Below are 17,509 nucleotides of genomic sequence, written 5' to 3'. Positions count from 1 at the left end.
CATATTTTATCTTTCATCTCCATGGCTTAGGATAAAATAGTTTATTTAGAAACCATATCCACATGGTCTCATATCTCAATACGTACATATATACATATATACATGCATACATACATACATACATACATTTATGTGACTCTGATTAAACAACTATTACTACTAAAGCAATAGTAATCTCAATTCGTTGAGTTTTAATGTAGGTATCCATTTATTTATTTTTATTACACTTATTATTTTTATTACACTTATTCTTATGTGGGGGATGGTGCACTTTAGAGGTAAGAGGACAATTTGAGGGAGAGAGTTGGTTCTCTACTCCCTGTGTGGGTCCTGGGGATCCACCTTTGGTCATCAGGCTTGGCGGCCCGTGTCCTAATGGACTGAGCTGTCTTGCTGGCCCTAGCTCTTCTTATATTACATTTTGAATTTTATATCTTATGTTTTTACAGGGTTCTGACCTGGAATGTGTTCAGGTAAAAGAACCGGTTTCTTGTTTGTTTTTTGTTTGGTTTTGTTTTATACACAGCCAGCTGGCCTAGGGCTTGTTGTATACCAAGGATGGCTTTGAATTTCTGATCCTCCTGCCTCCCCCTCTCCAGTGCTGGTATAACGGGCATGCATGATCATGCCTTGTTTATATGGTGCTGGGGATCAAACTCAGGGTTTCCCATATGCCAGGCAAGCAATCTGCCAAGACCAAGAACTGTAATTTAAGTAGCAGCACATGATAGCTCTTGTTTTTATAACTTCTGGAATTATAAAATTTTTTCTTTTGTCAGAATTTTTAGACTCTTACTATGCTCATAAATTTGTTAGCATTTTCAGAAGGAATATTTAAAAGTGGAATTAGCTACATTCTATTGATTTGGGGCTAAAACAGTTAGTGTTTAGTGACTTGCTCTGTATCCTGAGCTAGTCTTGAACTTTTGATTCTGTCTCCTGAATACCAAGATTGCAGATGTATGCCACCATGACCAGTTAAACTAAAATACTTACCTTAATACATTAAAATTAAAATTTTATTTTATTTTTTATTTATTTATTTATTTTTGGTTCTTTTTTCAGAGCTGGGGATCGAACCCATAAAATTTTATTTTATGTGTGTTTTTCTGCATGCATGTCTGCACCACATGTGTGCCTGGTGCCTGAGGAGCCAAACGAGGGTATCAGATTCCCTGAGACTGGAGTGAACAAACCTCCATGTGGGTGCTGGCAAGCGAATCTGTGTCCTCTGCGCTCCTGTGGCCTCAAACTCACCTTGTAGCTGAGGATGCCCTTGAGCTAACTCTTGATCCTTCCGCCTCAGCCTCCCAAGTACTGGAAGTACAGGTGTGTGTCAGTAGGTCTGCTTTATGTTTGAAGACATGTCAATAATGTATCTTTGTCTTCCCAGAAAGAAGAAACAATGTAATTCCGTCACTGGGAAGACTGATGTCAAGGTGAAGAGGGAGGTGGGAAGAGCATGGCCTGGCCACGATTTTTGCAAAGAGGAACTCTCCTCACCAGCTTCAGCCATCACCATGTTGCTGTGTTCCTGCTTACATTCTTCAGGTAATGGCTTGCTGACAGTCTTGTCTTCTGCCTGTGGGGACGATACTGTATCAGTATGCTGGTTGTCACAGGATTCTAGTGAAATAGATAGCTCTCTTTGTTGTTGTTTTGAGACAAGGTTTCTCTGTGATAGCTTTCTTTCTGATAGCTTTCTTTCTTATTTTGTTTGTTTTGTTTTGGTGCTCGGCATGGAACTCAGGGCTGCAAGCATATGGAGAGTAAGCTCAGTCTCTGAGCTTCACTTCTTCCCCCTAAATATTTAATGATGCCCTCCTGAGTCAACCTTTTTGATATAGCTTCTCAGCATGTAACCCTAGCTGGTCTGTAACTTGCTATGTATACTACTCTGGTCTTGAATTCACAGAGACCCACCTACCTCTGCCTCTGGAGTCAAGGTGGGCTTAAAGGTGTGCACCACCACCCCAGCCCAGCCACAGTCCAACTTTTTTTTTTTTTTTTTTTTTTTTTGGTTCATAATAGACTTTATTGGGAAAATTAGTATAAAAAACAGATTCATAAAATTTAAATAAGACAGTAAAATCTTATCTTGTAGCTATGGTAATTGCTATAGTAATCACAAGTAAGGTGGAGTCTAAATTATTGCCTAAGCGAACACTGCTGTCAAGGCTCCTTAGCCAGCCCAAAGCAGGAAACACTGCGATTATTACGAGAGCCCGACGATGAATTTGCATTTCCAGCTGGAATAACAGGGGAAGCATGTTCTGATTACAGCATCATAACGTTCTAGCCCGAGAAAAGCAACTCTATTAGTGTCCTACAGCAGAGCACATTAGTAACTTAGCCGTGAATCATAATTCCTATTCTGCTTCATAAAGAAACCAATCAATTTCCAGGGTAATCCATTGTTTTATTCCTCAGGTTTCTGGACCTTCTTTCTCACACAGTTTAAGGTGCCCCGTGGTTTACCCTGGGTCACCCTTGGCCATTTGATTCCATACTGCCCCACAGTAGGGCTAAAGGCAACCTCTCCCTTGGGTGCTCACCCCGGCCTGTTCAGAAATGGACCAAGAAGTTAATGTGGCACTCTCTGATTACAGAATTTTTATTTCAATTAAGCTTATAAAAATATAGCTAGAAATATATTTTGAATTCTAAAAGCTTTTTTTCTAACCAGCTTTAACACAAACATGTCCTTGCAAAATTCACCACCTGGCTGAGTTTGAAATCTGCTCCCTCCCTGTGGAATACAACAGAGCTCTCTACTTAGCAAACACATCTGAGTGGAGAAGTATGTGACCGACTTTTCGGGACCCCATGGGCTACGGAGCTCAGATGCTGTCCATGGCCTTGAACTCGCTGAGGGCCTGCACAGGGTTCACGTGCTTCTTCTGGGAGGCCCGCTTGATCTTGGTCTGTGTCTCATCCTGCTTCTCTCTCTTCACCAAGGGCTTCTTCTCGGGGGCTTTCATTTTCCATGACACAGCAGGAAGGTTGAGGGACGCCATCCCCTGTGACTTCTGGTATTTGGTGGAAGCCACGTAGGACGCCTTCACTGTCTGCACTACAGTGTTCATCAAGTTCTTGGCTGCCCAACTTTTTTTTTTTTTAAATACACACACACACACACACACACACACACAGACACACACACACACACAGACACACACACTCACACACACACAGACACACACACACACACAGACACAGACACACACACACACACACACACAGACACACACACACACACAGACACAGACATACACACACACACACACAGACACAGACACACACACACACACACAGACACACACACACACACAGACACACACACACACAGACACAGACACACACACACAGACACACACACACACACACAGACACACACACACACAGACACAGACACACACACACACACAGACACACACACACAGACACACACACTCACACACACACAGACACACACACACACACAGACACACACACACACACACAGACACACACACACACAGACACAGACACACACACACACACACACAGACACAGACACACACACACACAGACACACACACAGACACACACACACACACAGACACAGACACACACACACACAGACACACACACACACACACAGACACACACACACACACAGACACACACACACAGACACACACACACACAGACACAGACACACACACACACACAGACACACACACACACAGACACACACACACACAGACACAGACACACACACACACACACACAGACACACACACACACAGACACACACACACACACAGACACACACACACACAGACACACACACACACAGACACAGACACACACACACACACACAGACACACACACACACACACAGACACAGACACACACACACACACACACACAGACACACACACACACACACACACACACACACACACACACACGCACGACCTATACATGTGTCACTCAGGCTAGCCTTGAAATCACAATTCTACATCTGCCCTTATATTATATATGTGCATGCAGGTATCCCCGTTGTACTTAGTTTACTGATGACTTTAGGATGGAAGTTCTCTAGGTCATTTTTCATTTTGCTTTCTAGGGGTTATTTGACAGTTCGGTGACATTTTGATTGTCTTGATGGAGGGTTGCTATTTTCATTTACTGTCAGAGACTTGGGGGTGCTGCTAAATGTCCCACCTTGAACCAAGAGCCTAGCAGAGCAGCAAAGATGAGACAGATGTGTAAGGAATCGTGGTAACTTTTGAGGGTTAGTAAGTAACCCCTGACTAATTAGCATGATTGGAGGAATTGTCCATATTTCTTCTTCCTTCTTTTTTATTTTAAAGATACACACACACACACACACACACACACACACACACACACACACACACACTGTTGCTGTCTTCAGACACGCCAGAAGATCTGGGCATCGGATCCCATTACATATAGTTGCAGGACCTCTGGAAGAGCAATGAGGGCTCTTAACTGCTGAGCCATCTCTCCATCCCCCATGTTTCTGACTCTGTAGCCCTAAGTGACCTTTTTTTTTTTTTTTTTTTAAAGATTTATTCATTTATTATATATAAGTACACTGTAGCTGTCTTCAGACACACCAGAAGAGGGCATCGGATCTCTTTACAGATGGTTGTGAGCCACCATGTGGTTGCTGGGAATTGAACTCAGGACCTCTGGAAGAGTAGTCGGGTGCTCTTAACCGCTGAGCCATCTCTCCAGCCCCCTAAGTGACCTTTTTAAGAACATAACCTGAACTGGTACATTTAGGGGTAGGGGCATATTATACAGAGACCTCTTATCCAACTGTTCTGATATATTTTCTTGGACATGGGCATGATCTCTGCCTTGGTTTGAGTGTGGAGGTCAGGAGATAAGTTCTTGGAACTGGTTCTGTCCTTTTTCTATGTGTGCCCTGGGGATTGAACTCAGGGCATTAGGCTTGGAGTCAGGTCTCCTTAGCCACCGAGCCACCACCAGCCCCATTAATCTCTATCAGAGGCACTCTTAAGTGTTCCTTTCCCTTCCAGTAATAATTAGAAAAGTGGTTCTGTAGGCTTATAAGAGTTGTAGGTAATTTTGACAGTTTGACTTAGAGCTCTCCATTTGTCTGAGATGGGGGTAGGCATCTGTGTGAGTGAGAGACAGAAACCTGAGGGCAAGGCTGCTTTCCAGAACTGGTACCATGCCTTAAAGTAGGTGCAGCCCGTCACATTTAGTTCCAGGGTAAGTTATGCACAAACAGCAGACAGTGGGATCACAAGGAAGATAGCAGCGCCCCCCTGCCCTTTGGTTTTTTGAGATAGGGTTTCCCTGTGTAATCCTGGTTGCACTGGAATTTTCTCTCTCTGTAGACCAGGCTGGCCTCAAACTCCGTGTTGTGCCTGCCTTTGCCTCCTGAGTATGGGATTAAAAGTGTGCACTGACATCATCTGCCTAGCAGAGTTTCTGTTAATTAGTAATTTTTACAAAGCAGCAAAAAGTTTTCTTTTTTGTAAAGCTTCCAGACTCAAAGCAAGTGTTCAGGTGTCTGACTTTTGCTGGGACCTGTTTTCCTTGCTTCTCGTTCAGCTGTGTCTTCTCTCGTGTTTTGCAGCTATTCACTGCTCCATGCATCAAGGAAAACATTTAGCAACGTCAAAGTCAGCATTTCTAAGCAGTGGACCCCAGATGCTTTTAACACATCGATTGACCTGCCTGCAGAGGTATGCAGAGTGCCGGATGGAGCTAAGGAGGGCTCCCTCTGTCTGCCCATAAGTGCTTCCTCAGTTCCTTTTTCCATCGTCTTCTCAGACTCTGTGTCCTAGGGTTTGAGGTCCAGACTGCCATCATTTCAGAACCTTCAGATTCAGCCCGTGCACCCTATTTCTCACTGTTGTGAAATCACATGGTTCTGGTTCGCCCTCACTGAGTTTAACAAATGCCATGCATGTTTCTCCCCTTGATTTATTTTATTATTTTCTTAAAGATTTATTTCATTTATGATGTATACAGCATTCTGGCACCCAGAACAGGGCACCAAATCTCATTATAGATTGGGTCACCATGTGGGTGCTGGGAATTGAACTCGGGACCTCTGGAAGAGCAGCCAGTGCTCTTAACCTCTGCCACCTCTCCACTCCAGCCCCCTTAGTTTATTTTTTATTTTTAGTTGTTACTTAATCTTTTACCTTTTCCTTTTCCTCACTCCATCTCTTTTCCTCTTCTTCCTTCTCTTCCTCTTTTTTTTTTGGAGACAGGGTCTTACTGTGAAGTCTTGGCTAGCCTGGAACTTGCTTTGTACACCAGGCTGGCTTGAAACCCACAGAGATCTGCCTGTTTTTGCCGCCTGAGTGCTTGGTTAAAGGTGTGAGTCATTTATGCCCAGACACTTACTTCTTTCTTTCTTTTTTTGTTTTCCTTTTCCCTCCCTTCCTCTCTCTGTTGCTCCTTTCCTTTCTTGACAGGATCTCTGTACACTCTGGCTGCTCTGGGCTTGCCCCCAGGCTGGCCCTGAACTCACGGAGATCTGCCTCTGCCTCCTGAGATCTGGAATTAGCGGCGAGTGCCACCCAGCTTGACTAATGCTTCCTTTTTAAAAATTAACTCTCCTTTAAAACATTTTGGGGCATGTGCGTGCATGCGTGCGTGCGCGTGTGTGTGCGTGTGTGTGCGTGTGTGCGTGTGTGCGTGTGTGTGCGTGTGTGCGTGTGTGTGCCTGCATGCGCCCACACATGCATGCAGGTGCCCACAGAGGCCAAGAGAACATTAGGCTTTCTGGAATTGGAGGGTATAAGTTGCCCCATGTGGGTACTGGGAAGTGAATATCAGTCATCTGAAAGAACAGCAAGCACTCATAACTGATGAGCATCTTTCCAGCTCCTCTTTGCCCATTTTCTGCCTAAATTTTGCTTTTCTCTTTGGGATGAAATAATCATCATCTTCTTCCTCTTTCTCCTCCTCTCCCTCCTCCTCCTTTTTTAAAAAAGAGTTTTATTTATTTGCATATTCAGAGTGTTCAGGAGTTTGTTTTTTGCCTCCTACCTGTGGGTCCTGGAGATTTAAGTGCCTTCTTGCTGGCCCCTCGTTTCTGCAAACATCTTTGTCTCCTTCAGCTGTAGGCTGGCGATGTTTGAGCTCTCAGTGTGGGATTTGGGTACAGTCTGCCCAGAACCCAGAAAACTAGATTTGGGTTTTGCGTTTCTGGGTTTGCAGTCCCCAAGACCACCCGGGGTTTGATAGGTAGTGGTCACAGCACTCAGCATGTGTGATTTATAACAGGGAAAGGGCAGGAAGTGAAATTAGCAAACGGAAACCAGGCACACATTTGCAGGTTTCCTCCCAGGGTGGGTTTCTACTTTAGGGCAAGCGGCTGTGACAACATATGTGAATTGCTGTCTATTCAGGAAGCCCATTGGAGACTCATACCCAGGGATTTTATTTGGGGCTGGCCACACAGGCACAATATTAAAATTCCTGGGTCTCAGGAAAGCAGGGTTCAGGATTGCTGGGTACAGAGAGTGCTCTCAGTCCTCAGGAGAGTGCCCTCCTGCTGAGGGGCCAGCCTGGTCAGCAGGCTTTGCTAAGGAGGGCTATCTTTGGCCTGTGGGTTGACTATTTTTGGTGGTAATTATTCCCATTATTGCACAAGGCCCTGGGTTCGGTCCCCAGCTCCGAAAAAAAGAGAAAAAAAAAGAAAAAAATTATTCCCATTATTAGCCCTTATTATTAGGAATAATATTGATCCTTGCTTGCTCACTGGTTAATCAATCAGTCCTGGTGCTCCAGGATTTCATCTGTCCCAGGCATGTGCTTCACAAGTGTGCTAGGTTGGGCTTTACCCCAGCTCCTGAGGTTTTCATTTAGTTTGTCTATAATCAGAGCTGCTGATTTTCAGTTTGGATTGGTTGTCCCTAAGAAATCAGATTCTGGCCTGCCAGAACTCACTCTGTAGACCAGGCTGGCCTGCCTCTCCCAAGTGCTGGGATTAAAGCACGTGCCACCACTGCCTTGCCAAGCCCCATCCTGTGGATCCTGTGCTCTGAACCATAGCAGAAATTGGGAAATTAGTTTAGATCCAGCTTTTCTCCTTCTCTGACTCATATCACCAGCCCCAGGATTTTACTTCCTGTTAAAGATGCCGTGTTTTAGGTCTGGAAAGGTGCCCAGCAGTTAAGAGCACTTGTCCTTGCAGAGGTCAAGTTCTGTTTCAGGGGGTCCAGTGCCTCTGGCCTCTACGGTACCTACACTTCCAGACACACACATGCAAGACCCTCCCCCCAAAGGAGGGTAGAAACAAAAATAAATCTTAAAATTTTAAAATTGTTTCGTGTGTATTAGTGAGGACGTGTGCATGCCACAGCAGGTATGTAGATACGTCAGAGGGTAACTTCCAGGGTCCACTTTCTCCTTCCACCGTGGGTCTGAGGGGTTGAACTCAAGGGGCCTGGACTATACCTGCCGGCCTATACCTTTCTCCTTCCACCGTGGGTCTGAGGGATTGAACTCAAGGGGCCTGGACTATACCTGCTGGCCTATACCTTTCTCCTTCCACCGTGGGTCTGAGGGATTGAACTCAAGGGGCCTGGACTATACCTGCCGGCCTATACCTTTCTCCTTCCACCGTGGGTCTGAGGGATTGAACTCAAGGGGCCTGGACTATACCTGCCGGCCTATACCTTTCTCCTTCCACCGTGGGTCTGAGGGATTGAACTCAAGGGGCCTGGACTATACCTGCCGGCCTATACCTTTCTCCTTCCACCGTGGGTCTGAGGGATTGAACTCAAGGGGCCTGGACTATACCTGCCGGCCTATACCTTTCTCCTTCCACCGTGGGTCTGAGGGATTGAACTCAAGGGGCCTGGACTATACCTGCCGGCCTATACCTTTCTCCTTCCACCGTGGGTCTGAGGGATTGAACTCAAGGGGCCTGGACTATACCTGCCGGCCTATACCTTTCTCCTTCCACCGTGGGTCTGAGGGATTGAACTCAAGGGGCCTGGACTATACCTGCCGGCCTATACCTTTCTCTTTCCACCGTGGGTCTGAGGGATTGAACTCAAGGGGCCTGGACTATACCTGCCGGCCTATACCTTTCTCCTTCCACCGTGGGTCTGAGGGATTGAACTCAAGGGGCCTGGACTATACCTGCCGGCCTATACCTTTCTCCTTCCACCGTGGGTCTGAGGGATTGAACTCAAGGGGCCTGGACTATACCTGCCGGCCTATACCTTTCTCCTTCCACCGTGGGTCTGAGGGATTGAACTCAAGGGGCCTGGACTATACCTGCCGGCCTATACCTTTCTCCTTCCACCGTGGGTCTGAGGGATTGAACTCAAGGGGCCTGGACTATACCTGCCGGCCTATACCTTTCTCCTTCCACCGTGGGTCTGAGGGATTGAACTCAAGGGGCCTGGACTATACCTGCCGGCCTATACCTTTCTCTTTCCACCGTGGGTCTGAGGGATTGAACTCAAGGGGCCTGGACTATACCTGCCGGCCTATACCTTTCTCCTTCCACCGTGGGTCTGAGGGATTGAACTCAAGGGGCCTGGACTATACCTGCCGGCCTATACCTTTCTCCTTCCACCGTGGGTCTGAGGGATTGAACTCAAGGGGCCTGGACTATACCTGCCGGCCTATACCTTTCTCCTTCCACCGTGGGTCTGAGGGATTGAACTCAAGGGGCCTGGACTATACCTGCCGGCCTATACCTTTCTCCTTCCACCGTGGGTCTGAGGGATTGAACTCAAGGGGCCTGGACTATACCTGCCGGCCTATACCTTTCTCCTTCCACCGTGGGTCTGAGGGATTGAACTCAAGGGGCCTGGACTATACCTGCCGGCCTATACCTTTCTCCTTCCACCGTGGGTCTGAGGGATTGAACTCAAGGGGCCTGGACTATACCTGCCGGCCTATACCTTTCTCCTTCCACCGTGGGTCTGAGGGATTGAACTCAAGGGGCCTGGACTATACCTGCCGGCCTATACCTTTCTCCTTCCACCGTGGGTCTGAGGGATTGAACTCAAGGGGCCTGGACTATACCTGCCGGCCTATACCTTTCTCCTTCCACCGTGGGTCTGAGGGATTGAACTCAAGGGGCCTGGACTATACCTGCCGGCCTATACCTTTCTCCTTCCACCGTGGGTCTGAGGGATTGAACTCAAGGGGCCTGGACTATACCTGCTGGCCTATACCTTTCTCCTTCCACCGTGGGTCTGAGGGATTGAACTCAAGGGGCCTGGACTATACCTGCCGGCCTATACCTTTCTCCTTCCACCGTGGGTCTGAGGGATTGAACTCAAGGGGCCTGGACTATACCTGCCGGCCTATACCTTTCTCCTTCCACCGTGGGTCTGAGGGATTGAACTCAAGGGGCCTGGACTATACCTGCCGGCCTATACCTTTCTCCTTCCACCGTGGGTCTGAGGGATTGAACTCAAGGGGCCTGGACTATACCTGCCGGCCTATACCTTTCTCTTTCCACCGTGGGTCTGAGGGATTGAACTCAAGGGGCCTGGACTATACCTGCCGGCCTATACCTTTCTCCTTCCACCGTGGGTCTGAGGGATTGAACTCAAGTGGCCTGGACTATACCTGCCGGCCTATACCTTTCTCCTTCCACCGTGGGTCTGAGGGATTGAACTCAAGGGGCCTGGACTATACCTGCCGGCCTATACCTTTCTCCTTCCACCGTGGGTCTGAGGGATTGAACTCAAGGGGCCTGGACTATACCTGCCGGCCTATACCTTTCTCCTTCCACCGTGGGTCTGAGGGATTGAACTCAAGGGGCCTGGACTATACCTGCCGGCCTATACCTTTCTCCTTCCACCGTGGGTCTGAGGGATTGAACTCAAGGGGCCTGGACTATACCTGCCGGCCTATACCTTTCTCTTTCCACCGTGGGTCTGAGGGATTGAACTCAAGGGGCCTGGACTATACCTGCCGGCCTATACCTTTCTCCTTCCACCGTGGGTCTGAGGGATTGAACTCAAGTGGCCTGGACTATACCTGCCGGCCTATACCTTTCTCCTTCCACCGTGGGTCTGAGGGATTGAACTCAAGGGGCCTGGACTATACCTGCCGGCCTATACCTTTCTCCTTCCACCGTGGGTCTGAGGGATTGAACTCAAGGGGCCTGGACTATACCTGCTGGCCTATACCTTTCTCCTTCCACCGTGGGTCTGAGGGATTGAACTCAAGGGGCCTGGACTATACCTGCCGGCCTATACCTTTCTCCTTCCACCGTGGGTCTGAGGGATTGAACTCAAGGGGCCTGGACTATACCTGCCGGCCTATACCTTTCTCCTTCGACCGTGGGTCTGAGGGATTGAACTCAAGGGGCCTGGACTATACCTGCTGGCCTATACCTTTCTCTTTCCACCGTGGGTCTGAGGGATTGAACTCAAGGGGCCTGGACTATACCTGCCGGCCTATACCTTGCAGACTCTAAAAATAAATCTTAGAAAAATCATACTTCTGACAGTAAAATTTCTCTTTAATATCCTAAAGTAGGTGCTCTAACCACTGCTGTAACCCACAAGCAGACGTGTGGACCCCTACACTCAGCTGCGTTCATTTGTGGTCAGGTCTTCCTGCAACGCCAGCTCCAGTCAGTGTCTGCTCTGGGGAGCTCGTTTTATTCTATTTTTATTATTAATTTTTTATTAATTAAAAAAGTATGCATATGAGTGTTTTGCTCCTGTATGTATGTACCACATGTGTGCCTGCTTCCTATGGAGGCCAGAAGAGGGCATCAGGCTTCTGGTTGTGAGTCACATGGTGGATGCTGGGAACTGAAGCTGGGCCTTTTGAAAGCAGCCAGTGTTTTTAATCACTGACCTATCTCTCCAGCTCGGGGAGTTACTTTTTTTTTTTTTTTTGGTTCTTTTTTTCGGAGCTGGGGACCGAACCCAGGGCCTTGTGCTTCCTAGGTAAGTGCTCTACCACTGAGCTAAATCCCCAGCCCCGGGGAGTTACTTTTAAGGTATATGAAACATGGCTTTCCTAGATGGAGGGGCACAGTCTCTCATTTACAGGGCATCTAATTCAGTCAGAATTTATTTCTTCCAGATGCCTGCATTTGTACACACGCCTAGTGTCCTCACTGACGACTAGGTCACCAGCAGCTCCCCATTACCAGCAGCTCAGCATTTTACTTAAGAGAGACAGTGTGCTAAGGAGCATCCCAAACGCCCTAGAGGGGCAGCAGGCCCTTGTAGAGCTGGCTTTTCACACAGGAAGCCTGGTCTGGGATCACCCCTTTCCTCGTGTGCCTGCGTTTCCTTACCAGAGGTCCCTGCCGTGCCCTTCACCACTGGGGTTAGGCAGTCATGGTGGCTGCAGGTGGATGAACGATATGAAGTACTGAGGCCGCAGCGGAGTGACATGTCCTGTGTTTCTGCAGATCTGGAGCAGCAACCATCTGTTTCCCAGCACGGAGGACGCCACTCTTTTTCTTGGAACACTAGATACTGTTTTTTTGTTCTCCTATGCGGTGGTGAGTGTTAATATTATGAAGTTGACTTTTGTTTTTTAAATAATGGCTTAATTTTTATGTATTAGAATTATATTAGTTTATGTATAATTTTAAAGTATAATTTATAAATTCATATATAAAATTATATTTTGTTTTTAAAATAACTATTATATAAAATATCCCTAATTTAAATTTCTTTAAATATTTACTTAGTTTATGTATATGAGTACATCGCAGCTGTCTTCATACCAGAAGAGGGCATCGGATCCCATTGTAGAGAGCTGTGAGCTGGGAATTGAGCTCAGGACCTCTGGAAGAGCAGTCAGTGCTCTTAACCTCTGAGCCATCTCTCCAGCCCTTAATTTAAAATTTTAAATCAAAGATTTTTATTATATAAATTTAATATATTAAAATTATATCATTTTACATATAGTTTATACATAATTATAAAATTTTAAATAGCTACTAAATTCTATATATAATTTATATATAATTATATTATTTTAATTTTTAAGTAACTAAATTTTTTTAAATTAATTTATCTATTTTATGTATGTGAGTACACTGTAGCTGTCTTCAGACACACCAGAAGAGGGCATCAGATCTCATCACAGAGCCATGTGAGCCACCATGTGGTTGCTGGGAATTGAACTCAGGACACCTAGAAGAGCAGTCAGTGCTCTTAACCGCTGAGCCATCTCTCTAGACCCCAATTATTATTATTATTATTATTATTATTATTATTATTATTATCATCATCATCATCATCATCATCATCATCATCATTATCATTATCACTATTATTATTATATTATCACATCATCATCATCATCATTTTAAATATTGTGGTGGTGAGAATTAAACCTGGGGCTTGTACCTGGACACATGTTCTACTACTACTGACTTCCCTTCCCCCTCATAAGATCCTTTGAAAAATTTCATTTCTTTTTGCAATAAGGTCTATGTAGCCCTGGCTGCCCTAGAGCTTGCTTTGTATATAGCTCAGCCTTGCCTCAAACTCAGCAGAGACTTTCCTGCTTCTGCCTCCTAAGTCCTGGGATTAAAGGCACGCTCCACCATGCCGGGTAGATTTTTATTTTATGTATATGGGCGTTTTGCCTGCATGTATGTCTGTGCACCGCTTGCGTGCCCAGTGTCTGTATCAGATCCCTGGGACCTGGCCTGCAGATAGTTGTGAGTTCTGAGCGTCAGACCCTGAAAGAGCAGCCAGTGCTCCTAACTGCCAAGCCATCTCTCCAGCTCCAAGTTGGTTGTTTCTCTGCATCTGCCTTTCTTCACATGACCCTCCGGCATTCTGCTTTCTGGAGCAACACGTAACCAGCTGATTTCATCATCCGAAAGAGCTTTTCATTGTCCCCTTGGTCACAAATGGCACAAGGCCTCTCGTGGCATTTGTAGATCACTGAGCCTACTTTAATGCTTGTGTGCTGTGCTTGCAGTGTGGAGGGACAAGCACTTGTGATATCTGTCATCTAAGGGTTCTGTGTCATCAAGACAGTCAGTGTATTAGAAATAGCTTGAAGTCAGGACAGTTACTCATTTTACACGCTTGTGGCAGAAATGTAAGGTGTGTTGCCTTCAAGTTCTGGACTGATCTCAGTATTTAGTTCCTGCTTGGCACTGGGAAGACAGGCAGAAGACAGGCCACTTAGGCCTCTCATTGGTCACGCCTCTTCCAGCCTTCCCGTCCGTCCTCTGCTTAGAGATGCCCTGAAAGCCAAGGGGCACAGACAGCTAGAGAGCTGTCCTGCACCTTACAAGTCACCAGCAGAGGCAACACTCCTTAGCTCCAAGGGCAGGTGGTTCATAGTGCAGGAAGGCTGAGGACTGCTTAGCCCAGCTCATCTTGAAAACAGGGTGTCCTGGAGGCTTGGCTTTGGCTTCCCTGCAGCATGTTTACAGTGCACTGTTATTTGCTGAAGCACTGACATTCCTGAACAAATGTGGACATGGGAATAAGGGCTGATTTCTTTTTTCAGTCACCTCTCTGGTTTGCCTCATGTGTCACCGACTGTGACCTTTTGTAGAGCCACCAAATGAAATGCTTTTATTTTAGGGCCTCTTCATCAGTGGCATCATAGGGGACCGGCTGAATCTGCGATGGGTTCTGTCCTTTGGCATGTGCTCTTCTGCATTCGTGGTAAGCTGGAAGATTTTATAATTATTGTAGTTATTACTGGGCTGGCCAGATGGCTTAGTTAAAGAAGCTGAGCTCAGCTGGTGACCTGAGTTCAGTCCTCTGATCCCACCGTGGGTATGGAGACCCTGGGCTTGAAAGTTGCCCCTTGACCTTCACGAGTGCACCCTGCATGTATCTCCACCCACTCACACTTGCATATCACAAACATAAACACGCTAACAATAAATAAAATTTAAAAATAAACAGTTACCACTATTTTGACCGGATGCTCTAGAGTTGAGGTAGCCCTCTCTACCATCTGGAGTGGAGGAGAGAGGCCGTCTTCATGCCATCCCCCTGTGTGTCTTTGGCTTCGGTGGATCTTTTTTATTTTTTTTTTATTTTTTTGTTTTTGTTTTTTTGAGACAGTGTCTCTCTGTGTAGCCCTGGCTGTCCGGGAACTCACTCTGTAGCACATGTTGGCTTTGAACTCAGAGATCCTCCTGCCTCTGCCCCTGCCTCCTGAGCACTGGGATTAAAGGTGTGCTCTGCCACTGCCCAGCTTCAGGTGGATCTTGTTGTCCTTCCTTGATTCCCGTAGTCTGAATAAACAGCCTAGTGCTGGGGCTGTCTGCATTTGGTCTCAGGCTGCCTGCCAATCATATTTGCTTGTCTCTCTTTGCTGAAGACAAAATATTTTCTGATACCTTCCCCGGACACTGCTTCCTACCCAGTGCTTTTGTTCTCCCTCTTGCCTCAAATGGCCCTCGTGCCATGGCCAGGTGACACCCCTGCACCTCTCTGAGTCAGTGAGAGTCCTGACTTCCTCCCCTGCTTGGGCAGGCACATTCCTGACCTCTTCGGTACTCTTGCTATCTTCTCCCTTCACCTGTGCTTCTGCTTCAGTCTGGCTTTCCAGAGTAACACGACAGACCCTGGGACAGCCTGGGACAGCCTGGGACAGCCTGGGCTTGCCTCTTCTTTCTCCTGTTTTCCGACCCAGATTCTGCAGTGTCTCACCTTCCTCATTACAAAGGGATGTGCAGATCCCTCCTCCCGCTGCTGCAGTGTGCGCGTGTGTGCGTGCATGCGTGTGCGTGCGTGCGTGCATGTGTGCGTCTGCCTGCCACCATTTGGAATGGCGCGTCACAAGGTAGGTGCTGTGCAAGGCGGGATCCATATCAGAGCCATTGTCACTGCTCACTGCCAGTTAGTAAGGGGTTCTTACTGATGGAATCAACTCTGAGATCATAGTTTTTCAATGTCTGACATTTATATTACAGGGAAAAAATTTTTTTCTTAGAGTTTTAGAAATCAAAGCAGTTTATCCATAAGCTGATGGCCTGTACTTACTTATATTCATGCTTTTTAAATATTTAAACAGTGCATCCATTAAACCCTTAAGCATGTAGTGTTGCTTCCCCAGACAAGCATAGCTGAGGGACTACCTCTCCCCCTTTGCCCAGCTGCTGGCAACCACTGCCCATTTTTCTGTTCTTGTAGTTGTGCTTATTCCAGAATTTACAACTGAGATCTGACAGTATTTTACTCACCCATACCAAGACCTCTCAAAATAGGGTTCGACTGTGAATCAAAAGTCCCTTTGAGCAAAGTGTCTGGAAAAAAATAGGCCCATGGTAGAAACTGTTGAATAATTCAGCAGATGACAGCTAGGATTCACTCATGGGAGTGAACTTAGTAGTTGCCATAACAACTGTGCTCGCCTGGGACTGCCCTGATGCCCAGTGCCTCGCTCTGTCCTGACCGAACATGGGCATGTGGGTTTGTGTGGCGCTGCAGCCCTCTTGAGATTGCCATTCACACAGGGGATGAGGGAGCAGATGGAAGAAGACAGAAAATGAGGATTCTGCTTCTAGAGTAGAAGATGCAAGTTGAAGTGTGTGTGTGTGTGTGTGTGTGTGTGTGTGTGTGTGTGTGTGCGTGCGAGTGCGCGTGTGCGCATGTGCGTGTGTGTGCACACATAATTATGTGCCTGCACGAGTATATTGCCCGCATGTGTGCACATACAGAAGCCAATGCGGGGGGCAGAGTGGGTCCTGATCTATCTACCCCTTTCCAACCCCGTTCTCTCGAGGCGGGTCTCTCCCTGAACCTGGCGCTAGCTGGCATCTCTCAAGCCTCAGCAATCTTTCTTTTTGCATCCCACACAGCTCTGGGGTGACAAGGGTACACATGACCACACTCAGGTTTTTACATGGCTGCAGGGATTTGCACTTGGTCTTCATACTTACCTATTGAGCCTTCTCCCTATCCCATGAGTGTACTTTCTGTGTATCCTGGAAAGCAGGGTGTATTGCAACTGTCTGTGTGGATGTCACATGTCCCTTTTCTCTTTCCTTCTCTCGAAGGTGTTTGTCTTTGGTACTCTTACGGAATGGCTGCACTTCTACAACAAGTGGTTCTACTGTGGCCTGTGGATTGTGAACGGCCTGCTGCAGTCCACTGGCTGGCCCTGTGTGGTTGCTGTGATGGGCAACTGGTTTGGGAAAGCTGGGTATGCTGTTTCCTTCTTCTGACTGCCACTGATGTCGGGCCATTGTGTCTGGGTCACATTCTGTTTACTTGGTGCTTCAGAGCCTCATCATCTCTCCGAGCAGTTTCAGGATACAAGGCCCATGGCAGAGTGTCTTGTGGACTTCAGTGATGGTCTATAGACACCCAGAGAGTCATATTCCTAAGGCTGTGTGTCCCCGTTCATCCTCCTTGAGCTCTTCTCCTTTAGGAACTGTAACAGTCCCACCCATGTGCCATCCTTTATGGGCGTTCTTTTGAGTGTAGTCCTCTTTGTCACATCTTGGGACTCTGTGGTTTCCTTATCATTCATTACCATAAGAAACTTAGCTCGAAAGTTATTCGTGAA

At 46.9% G+C, this 17,509-nt stretch overlaps 1 protein-coding gene across 14 annotated transcripts in view; it reads left to right on the top strand.

Annotated features, from left to right (window-relative positions):
• The window catches only part of Slc37a3 (solute carrier family 37, member 3), a 45,705-nt gene that overhangs the window by 8,580 nt on the left and 19,616 nt on the right, over positions 1-17,509 (top strand). For 6 of the 14 annotated variants that reach the window (NM_001107854.2, XM_087657295.1, XM_087657294.1 and 3 more), the window contains 5 exon segments: positions 1,394-1,551; positions 5,628-5,736; positions 12,417-12,509; positions 14,566-14,649; positions 16,998-17,143. In NM_001107854.2, the coding sequence (NP_001101324.2) occupies positions 1,463-1,551; positions 5,628-5,736; positions 12,417-12,509; positions 14,566-14,649; positions 16,998-17,143 (521 nt within the window). In that variant the 5' untranslated portion in view covers positions 1,394-1,462. 14 annotated transcript variants of the gene reach the window in all.

This window comes from Rattus norvegicus, chromosome 4 (assembly GCF_021556685.1).
Source record: "Rattus norvegicus strain SHRSP/BbbUtx chromosome 4, alternate assembly SHRSP_T2T, whole genome shotgun sequence".
NCBI lineage: Eukaryota > Metazoa > Chordata > Mammalia > Rodentia > Muridae > Rattus > Rattus norvegicus.
This window is presented reverse-complemented; position numbering and strand designations above follow the sequence as displayed.